At 41.5% G+C, this 10,290-nt stretch overlaps 1 protein-coding gene across 3 annotated transcripts in view; it reads left to right on the forward strand.

Moving 5' to 3' along the window:
- Window positions 1-7,779, forward strand: part of MPHOSPH8 (M-phase phosphoprotein 8) — a 17,764-nt gene extending 9,985 nt beyond the window's left edge. For all 3 annotated transcript variants that reach the window (XM_035903767.1, XM_035903768.1, XM_035903769.1), the window contains 5 exons: window positions 1,218-1,372; window positions 4,402-4,556; window positions 5,603-5,730; window positions 6,456-6,539; window positions 7,457-7,779. In XM_035903767.1, coding sequence (XP_035759660.1) covers window positions 1,218-1,372; window positions 4,402-4,556; window positions 5,603-5,730; window positions 6,456-6,539; window positions 7,457-7,498 — 564 coding nt within the window. In that variant the 3' untranslated portion in view covers window positions 7,499-7,779. The remainder of the gene's footprint in view (window positions 1-1,217; window positions 1,373-4,401; window positions 4,557-5,602; window positions 5,731-6,455; window positions 6,540-7,456) is intronic.
- Window positions 7,780-10,290: the final 2,511 nt, after the last annotated feature.

Consider the following 10,290-nt stretch of genomic DNA (forward strand, 5'->3'; position numbering starts at 1 on the left):
TCACATTTTCTGTAAAGAAAATGATAACACGCTTGTGGTTTCCTCAGCCACTTCAGTCCAAATTCTCTTCATAATTTGGTTGCCTTCATGAACCTCAGTTTTGACCTTTGTTGTTTTTAAAGGTTTTATTAGTATTTGTTGCACAGCTGTACATACTTTCTAATTGGCAGCCTACTTATTCCGGATATTTGTTTTGCTGTGCAGATAGAAAGAATAGGGTCTTCATTTCCAGTAACTTACTGGAACAAATTTAGTCATGTGTGGATAAACATACAAATGTGTTTATCAAGTCACTCTTATTTAACCTTAAGAGCTGGATCATACTTTTTAAAAGAGAGAAAAAGTCTTGGCACTTAATTCCTTTCTCTGAGGCGGTATGTGATTTTTTTTTTTTTGGTGGGATTTTTATTGAGGGGGACAGGTGAGTTTATTTATTTATGGAAGGTTAGGATTGAAAGCACAGATTAAAGTTCAGAACTGAGACAAATTTCAGAAGTTAACAAGTGAAAAGCCTCATGAAGATAGAAATTGCTGTCTCTCCTGCCTTTCCCTAATTCATCTGAATGAAGCGTTTGAAAACAAGTGGCCACGAGCATGTGTTTGCATTCTTCAAAGTCAAGCTTTCTTTAGACTTTCCTGTACTTTTGTCAAGTCTTGGTTGACATGCCCTGAAATTCTTGCTGTAAGTAACACTGAACAGCCTTGGACACTGTTGATAACAGTGACTGTCTAACATAGCTAAATAACAATTTGGGGCAAATTCTGTTAATTTGCTGCACACTTAAAAGTACCATTTGAACCGAGACTCCTAGAAACAGACACTTGGATGTGATGCTTTGGTCATTCTGAATACTTCTGCAGAAACCCATTTGTTCAGGTAAACAATTGCAAGAAAGTTTACAGTTACTGAACTCCACCAGATTACATGTGTTCCTAGAACTTTTGGGGGTGTTTTCTTCTTTTTTCTAATTAAGTCCATTTGGTAACCCTGAGTGGTGCTCTTTCTGTGCCATCAGGTATGTAGTGTTGCCTGGATAAAGCTAAAATATTTATGGGGTGCAATTTGCAGAGCAAATACCTAAACTTGTTTTCAGAATTGTAACTAATTTTTAATTTTAATTCATTTCTGCAGTTCTGCTTACTCCAATGTTACGCTCTGTTCTAACGGGGGATTTATCGTTGTTTTCCATCCTTCCATCTTCTCACTTTCTGCACAGGCTTGTAAAAGAGGGAATTCTGATATAGTACGGCTTATGATTGAAAGCGGAGCAGACTGCAACATTTTGTCAAAGCATCAGAACAGTGCGCTGCATTTTGCTAAACAATGTAATAACGTACTGGTGTATGAGCAGCTCAAGAGTCATTTGGAAACGTGAGTAAACTGTACTTTGAAGTTTGTTGTGGTAAAGTTTGCAATACTGGGCATGTCATAATCATAATTTTGGTTTAAGTCAAGGGGAAGAGGGGGAGGTATCAGGGAAAAAAACTGATCTGGTTTGGGCAGAAAGCTAACTAATAAATCATGTGAAATGAAAATGATGTGAGCTAACAGAATTGGCAGACGCTTGCTTAAACACTGAATAAAAATATGGAAAGGAAGAAACAGGAATTATTAGAAGTGAGATTCCTTAAACTAGAAATACAGCAATTGGTAAAATTAAAGTGTACAAGCAGCGGATAATTGAATGCGAACTCTTGTAGGGCATGCCAAATAAAATACTCTGCTAAAAGCATAAGAAAAAATAGAAACACCACCAAACAAAACCACCATGTAAAGTCAGTGCAGGTAGTTAGGGTGTCGTTGGACCCTTAAACTCCCTCTGGTTTGTCCATGTCTTGTAGTGAGGAGCCTGAACTGAACACAGTACTCCAGGTCCCCTCCCTTGACCTACTGGCAATACCTAATGTGGCTCAGGATACCATTGGCCGCCCTTGCAGCAAGGGCACGCTGTTGGCTCCTGTTGAGCCTGGTGTCCACCAGGGCCTTTTCTGCCAAGCCACTTTCCAGTTGGGTGACTCCCAGCATGTCCTGGTGCCTGCGGTTGTTCCTCCCCAGGCGCAGGACTTTGCACTTCTCTTTGTTGAACTTCATGAGGTTCTTGTTGGGCCACTACTGCAGCCTGTCCAGGTCCCTCTGGATGGCAGCACGACCCTCTGGTGCATCAGCCACTCCTCCCAGTTTGGTGTCATCTGCGAACTTGCAGAGGGTACTCTCCATCCCTATCATCCAGATTGTAACAAAGGGGTTAAACAGGACCGGAGCCAGTATTGACCCCGGGGGTACACCAGTAGTGACTGGCTTCCAACTAGGCTTTGTGCTACTGATTTTTGCTGAACTAATGTGTTCTGATCCAGTTTCATACTGGGAGGAAAGTATTGTGATAGCAGTATTTTTAACACACTGTAAAGCTTGCCTGAGGTATTGCAGAGCGCTGCATCTAACCTCTGTCCTGAGCAGGTAGAAGCTCTAAGGAATGTTTTCTTCTTAGAGCAGGCTAAATGGGGGGGGGAAAAAAGTGCTAAAGGCATAAAAACCAATAATAATTTGTCAAACATAGAAACCTGCTTAAAGTGAGCAGGGGCAGTTGAAGTGGATACATGGATTCTTCCCCAGGGAAGGAAATCGTGACTTGTGAGTTAAGGTTTTTACGGCAACAGCAAGCATGCAGGTAGAAGTGATCTGGTACCTGCTGTTCAGTGTATTGAAATGTCATCACTCGTTCACTATTTGATGCCATTTCCAGTTTGTCTCCTGTTTAAAGTCTGCCACCTTCAGTTTTGGCTAATCTGAATAAGGAGGTTTGGAAGATCTTGAACACGTAATTTTACCAGCGAACTGGCAGTTGAAATTAAATATTGATAAATGCAAAGTGATGTCTGGGGGGGTATCACTGTAGTAATGTGAATTATACAGGGAGTAACACAGCTCTTGCCAAGTGAGGAAGCTTCTAGACTCATCACCTAAAAATACCAGTTCAGTGCTTCTTGTCAGTCAGAAAGGAAGCTAACACAGTAGTAGTGGAGCTGAAAATAGAACATAAATCCATGCTGTCCGAATGCCTTAAATAGCACGTGCCTTTCGAAAACAGATGTAGGAAAAAGGAAAAGTAAAGATGATCAGAGATATGGAGTAGCTACTGTGAGGATAGACTGAAGGAGGCGATACACATCACCTTGGGACAGATTAAAAAGTCAAATTTTAAAATAAAATCAGAAAACAACAACAAAAAATAACCCAAACACATGAGGCGAGCTCTACAGGCCATCCCGTTAAACGATTTAGTGATAGGTTTGAAATGGAGGAATATTTTTGCACAGAAAAACTGAATTATGGATCTCATGGTTGCAGAATGCTGTGGTCACAAATGCGTGGGATTGTAGAAGGGGTTAAGTAGATGTGAGAAGAGGTGCAATTTGGCTGCAGTCTCTAGTTTTGGATGCCTCTAAATCAGATTGCTGGAAACTAGGACAGTGTACCAAAGAAAGACAACTGTTTAATTTCCCATATTTAATACGGCTTTGTCTAGCATCTGGAGAGGAGGCTAGATGGGCTTCCGGGCTTGCTTTGGTACGGCAGTTCTTGTGGTTTCTTTCCAATCAAACACTTGAGTTCTGGATTCTGCAGATGGTAATCTGAGCTAGCGTGGAGGGGAAGTCTGCTCTGAATAACAGCTCAAAAAGCTAACGAGAGAGCTGAGGGCCGGGACCTTTGCCTTGCAAGAGCATTTAAACCCCATTTGTGTCCAAACACCATTCTGAGGAGGATTACTTGGTAACCTGCTCATAAAAGTGCCAAACACTGTTGGTTAATGCAGTCTCCCTTTTGAAGGCGAGGCTGCTCGCTTAAATTAACACCAGGTGACACAAAACCCAAACAAAAAAACCCCGAATTTGGCTACTAATGGTAGTGTTGATACTTTTTCACTGCATTTTAGTAGACTTAATTGGGAACTGCATTTTTTCAATAGTATTGCAAATAAAATTATACAGCAAGTTATTTACCTATTAGTCTGGTTGAATAAATCAGCCACGCTGGGGAGGTGGTTATCTGTTTCTGTTTAGGTACATACTGATGTTTCAGGGACATCTTTCTACATAAAAAGCCTTCAAAATACGTGGCTAGCTGGATATTTTTTTTAATCTGCTGCAGTGCATTTGTCTTAGCTTTTTATTTTTGTGCACCTGGTAGATTAATTTCACAAACAGATCACTGGCAAAATGTTTTATTAACAAAGTATTGGGACTTGGGGTTCATCTGTGTGTAAACGCTAGTGATGAAGGCATTCATGCCTGAAAATCGGGAATGCAAAAAGGTAATCTGGAATCCTTTTTTGCGTCAGGTCTCGTTAAGTCTGGTAAAGTAATTTTACTGTGTGTAGCCTCACTTGTTTGGTCTTTTAGGCTCTCAAGAGTAGCAGAAGATACCATCAGGGATTATTTTGAAGCTCGTCTTGCTTTGCTGGAACCAGTCTTTCCAATCGCGTGTCATCGTCTCTGTGAAGGGCCAGACTTTTCTACGGATTTTAACTATAAACCCCCCCAAAATGTGCCAGAAGGTAGGGGTTTGTTGTTGTGGTGGGGTTTTGTTTGGGTTTAAAAAAATCAAACCCCAAAAAACCAGCGCGTTAAGAAGTTGCCTTGTAAGTATGTCTTAAAGTATCTGCTATGAGAAATTATTTTTGAATGACATTTTATTGTAGCACATTACATTAAGGATGCTCTGATTATGGAGCATAGGGGGAGGAGCAATGTTTTGATGCATTGGGGGGGGGGTTGTTTGTATCTTTGTTTTTTAAGAGGGTTTTCTTATTGCCACATACACAGCTTCTTTCCTCCTGTTCATAGGTTAACCTTAGGTTTGTGAGGGTTACATTAGCTAAATGACAGGTATTACAGGAAGAGTGGTTTACCTTAGAATTAATAATTTTGAAAAATCTTAATCTAAGAGCATACTTAGAAAATCTTGTATGGATCATTGTGTTTTGTAGACGGTATCTAATGCGCTGGAATCTTGGAGTATAGTCATAGCACTATCGTGGTACAAACGCAGTTTACAAATACGATAAAAAAGAAGCCAGCATCGATCAACTCTGTTTTGCCTTTGCAAAAGCTGGGAATCACATTCCCAGGATACTTAGGAATGTTTCTTCATTCTTTCAGGAATCCAGATACTAATTAATCTCAGTGCAGTTCGTAAAGATCTGTAACTGGCTGGGCTCAGTTGTCCCTGCCAGGAGAACAGACAACCCAAACCACGTTGAATTCATAACTCTCTTTAGGTAAACCTAAAACCACAGGGGCGAAGTGTAGTGAGGATTGCTGTATCCCTTTTGCTTTCCTTTCTAACAGCCACATCAATTATTTCTGCTGCCAAAAGACCTTAACTTAGTGACCAGGTCAGTTGTGTTCTGTGCTGGGATCCACTGGCTTGGGAAAATGGATTTCTGCATCTTGCTTTGATACTCCATTGGTGTTTAATATACACTATATAATACTTGTTTTAATGTATACATATGTACCTGTCTTCAAACATGCAGTGTATGCGGTTGTAAATAATGGATCTTATTTCAAATGCATGTGACTGAACTGCCTTCCCTTTCAGGATCTGGAATTCTTCTCTTTGTTTTCCACGCAAATTTCTTTGGTAAAGAAGTCGTTGCTCGGCTCTGCGGACCATGCAGCGTACAAGCTGTGGTTTTAAACGACAAATTCCAGCTCCCTGTATTTTTGGTAAATCTTTTCGTATATAACTGATTGACTCTAAAACTGCTTTATAAAGTCTTTATGGAGCGGACTGGGAAATCTTAGTGCCTTGATTTGGGTTTTGTGGTGAAGCATTTTTTTATCATGATGGGTTTGTTTGTTGTTTTTTTTTTTTTCTTAATGAAATTTAATTATTCTTTGTATGTAGAGAGAGAACTACAGCCCTTGCATATACTAGACTCCACAAAAATGTATGCCTTAAAAGGCAGGGACACAGTGCTGGACAACCTGCTTCTAGGTTGCCCTGCTCGAGCACCAGATGGTGCCTGGTTGGAGCAGATGAGCTCCAAGGTCCCTTGCAACCTCAATCCTTCAGTGATTCTGTGGCTTCAGAATGGAGGGCTTGAACAGGCAGGTGAGAATGCTGAATTTTAAGCCGTTTCACTTTGCCTCTCAAATTTTTGACCCAAGTTAGTTCTTACTTGGCCTTGTTTTAACAACCTACCTCATATTTCTAATGACAAATTTCTAATTTTTGATATTTTTTTTTTCTAAAATCCATTAAATGCGTCACCAACCATGCTTTTTCAAGTCCTTTTGTTTTCTTTGGTTCCACCAAAGGTTCTTTGCAGTATACACAACTTCCTTTCAAAAAATGCATAGTTAAAATGTTGTGTTCTATCAGTCCAACTCACATAGCACTTGCAGCCATATCCTGCCATTAATGTTGTCCGTTTTCTCTTTCCTTTCAGGATAGTCACTTTATTTATTCCTTCAGCCCTACTGCAGGCCTTAACAAGCTTTTTATACGGTTAGCAGAAGCTCCTACTGCCAAGGTACAACATGCTCTCAAAATTAAATGTGTACGTTAACTTGTGGTACAACAACTCTTCCATAGTCCAAATGCTTCTACTTGTATGTTGCAAATGTAAAACCAAGGACTCTCCGCCATCTCCTCGTCCCAGTTCCCATCGGTTACGGTTCCATCCTTTGATGCTGCTGGAACTTGGGAACATTGCAAGGGTGTTAGTTCTGTCGAAATTAAATGTTTTGTGCTGCAGTCAGAATACGTCATGCAGCAGGATAAAGTAATGCTACAGCTAAACACTTTCCCCATCTACGCTGCGAGTTTAATGACTAACAGATACGTGGAGTGTTGGTTATTTTTTGCATTCAGATGTTTTTGCTTGTGTGTTTAGGAGCACTTGGAAGTATTTGCTAGGATATGCGGTCTGCTTTTGAGTAGTCTGTGTAGTCTGTTGTGTTTTCCAGGTGGTTTGGGCAGTTGTCCCACTACGTGTTGCAAGATGAATAACAGATCCTGTTCTGGTAGCATTTATTTTAGCCTTGGAAGATGCACCAGGAAATTGTCTAGATCTTCAGATTTAGAATTTATACTCTTAGATGTTTTATTATCCTTTTTTTTTTTTTTTTTTTCTAAAGGGCAAAAATTGAATTTGTATTCAGGTGCAAGTGCATGTGTACGGCTAGTTCAGATTTGGGGCTAACTTGTTTAAACACCACCGACACAGTGGTGTTCTGCTCAAGTCCTCTTCCAAGCCATTCGTACTGCAGTAGGGCTGCTAGAAACTGATTGCATTAAACACGGATTCCAAATTCCTTTTCTTTTCCCCTTTCTGGGTCACTCGCAATTTTGTATGCCTTTCCTTGTGGCTTTTCTTATATTGGAAGTGCTTAACGCAGCAGTTACCTGTGAACGATCTTTATACGAAACCTTTGTTTGCTTTTACAGGTGAAGCTGCTCATAGGCGCGTACCGAGTGCAGTTGCAGTGACCTCAGCTGTGAGCACGTTCAGTGGACTGATGCTTTTTTGGACATACTTCTGATTTCCTCTCTTTAGAGACTGACGAAGCAGTTTGGAACTTTTTGGCACCACGCTCCTAAGACTTAAGTTCCCATCTCGCTGTCGCTTGTTGGCAGTCACATAGGAAAGGGGGTGTTGGAGAGCAGTCGCATTCGCTGCGCTGGTGGGACAGGGTTGTCAGCTTTTTTTACTCTGTACAGATGTAGATGTAAGTATTTGTGCCAATACATATAATTCTGTTTTTCTTTAACTTGTGGAGTCCAGACTGCATACTTCAGCTTTTCCACAATGTGGAACGGTACATATAAGAACTATTTAAGGTAACCATGTGAAATGTCTTTTTTTTTTTTTTTTTTTTTTTAATAGAAAGATCTTTTCCATTTGTAAACTAAAATTTTGTACTCACTCTAACTGTATCGTTTCTATGTAAAATGCAGAACGGAGCCGTGGGCAGAAATTACAGTTTGAAGTCGCTGCATTAGGTTTCACTTTGGATTGCTAAAGGCCGTGTTCTGGTTTGAAACTTTTCCTGCTCCTGTCCCCTGACGGGGAAGCAGTTTTGCTTCCAGCGGTTCCCCTGGAACGCCCGCGGTTAGGCCTGCAGGTGCGAGCCGAGGCGCCTGAAGAGGCCCCGTTCCCAGAGGATGGCAGTCGGACTCGTAGCTGTAGCGGTGTTGTAAACTGCTTCTGTCTGAGAGAAGCAGCTGAGGGTTTTACAGACATCGCGACTTTTGAGTTCTTAGTCAAGTGACGTGTAGGAAAACAAACACAAGCTGAAAATAGCACACCAGAAAACTTGTAACTACTGTAAACGTGCAGGCAATGCTTTTTGTAGACAAGAAGAAACACAAAGGATTTCAGATGTTCTCGGCCTGACAGATGAGAACATGTATTGGCCTTGAATTCAGAAATTCAGTCCCTCAGTGCAAAGAGCTTTTTTTTTTTTATTTAAATGACCCATTTTATCAGACGACAGCAGTTCTGCAATGGTCCTGTGCTATAAAATACAAATGTAATACTTCTGCATGAAGTAGAGAGTATTTTTCTTTGTAAATTAACCAACATCTTGAAAAGTTTAAGAAAAAAAAAAAAAATCCAGCTTGTGCCTTTGCTGTTCTGGTTGCCCTGTGTCGTTTACGTGCCACTATGTGCCTACCTTGTTAGCAGAACTATTGCGGATAAATTCTTAATGCATCTGAGCGCTCACCGTCAGAGTGGGGCAGGTGTATTAAGTATCCTTTCAAAAACTGTGACTTTTTTAGTATAAAGGTCAATTAACCAATTTTTTAATTTTTTGTTCTTGAAAGTTTAAAACTTTCCTATTTAAGAGATGCCAAATGAGCAAGTAACAAAGCACACTATTTCGACTTTGTGGAATGTCACATTAAGCTGTACGAAACTAGAACAGCAACGCGACATACAGGTACTCAGTCCTGGTTGGAGCTGGAGCGGTTGCCTATCGCTCATCTCTTTGCAAGCAGTATTGCTGAGACGTTAACAGGTCTGGGTTTTGAACAGACTTGGTACCTCCACCTCTCCGAAAGACATTAGATACCTCATCATTTGGACAAGTGTGAACACCTGCCGTGCATGGAAAGCACTGGCTGAGCAGCAGGTGTGTCACCGCCAGCACCTGGGACTTTGTGTAGGTGTATTTTATTTTTTTTTTTTTTTTTTAGTTGCTGTGTGTAACCCTGGCAGGTGAAGGGGAGGCTCGTGGTTCCTTACGTTGGAGTGGCACGGCCGCCCCTTCCTCGGTTACTCCTGCGCTGCGCAGGTGACAGCCTAGCGCCTGTGCGGCGCGCTGCGTACGGCACCCGCCAGCGGTCAGCGTTCGGGCTGCTCAGGGTGGGCACAAAAGAGTTTTGAACAAATGTCCGTATAATGTAGAACCTATTTAGAAACTGTTGTACAGTCTAACCTAAAAGTGTCTCGTAAGGCTCCAAGAGTTGACGTAGCACGTAGTTTGTCAAAGGCTGTTGATTTTGGGGATTTGTTTTGTTTGAGGTTTCTCCCCTCTCCCTTGAGGCATTTGGGAGAGGAGGAGTTCTACAGGACATGGGAATAAAATTTGGGTTCATGATGGGGATGGATTTTGCAGCCTGGTGATATAAATTCAGAATCCCCACCGAAGGTGCATAAAAGGCATATGAAAAGATGTTTGAATCTGGTCTTTGTCTGATTTTATTATGTGGTTTTTATCCAGGTGCTAAGAAAAAGGTTTTAGTGGACAAAAGATGAAGAAAAGTAGCTACAATAAAAACCAAAGCTTTAGGCTCTGTGGAGAAATACCTTTGGAGTCCTTGCTCAGCTCCTTGCTGCGAGCGGTCAGCAAGGCAAAGCAGCTGCAGGCACTACAAACTGCAATAAATTGTTCTGACGGCTTGGACTCGTTATCACTGCTCCATCAGCATGCGTGGTCCTGGTTCCTCTCACAGACACTGAAGGTTGGTGGGTGATGCAGCTGACTCCATCACAGGTCCGCTGTGCTTTCTGCACCCAGTTTTCAATAATGAGGTGGTTTTTGATCAGTCTGGATGGAAGGAAGCTGTTTCAGCTAGCACCGGGTGCAGCTGCCACCTTAGCAGAGAGGATTGCTCCAAAGTGCCTGACAGCCGTCCTAAAATGGTCTTTCTGCCTGTCTGTACCTGCTGTAGCTCCGTTATCATCATTTGCCTTCCCATACAGTACTGGAATGCAGCGATGTAAAATCTTTCCTTTAGGTCAGTCTTTCAGAGCAGTGCCAGGCCAGTTGTGTGGG

This window comes from Egretta garzetta, unplaced genomic scaffold (genome assembly GCF_000687185.1).
Source record: "Egretta garzetta isolate BGI_Z169 unplaced genomic scaffold, ASM68718v1 scaffold401, whole genome shotgun sequence".
In the NCBI taxonomy this organism is placed as follows: domain Eukaryota; kingdom Metazoa; phylum Chordata; class Aves; order Pelecaniformes; family Ardeidae; genus Egretta; species Egretta garzetta.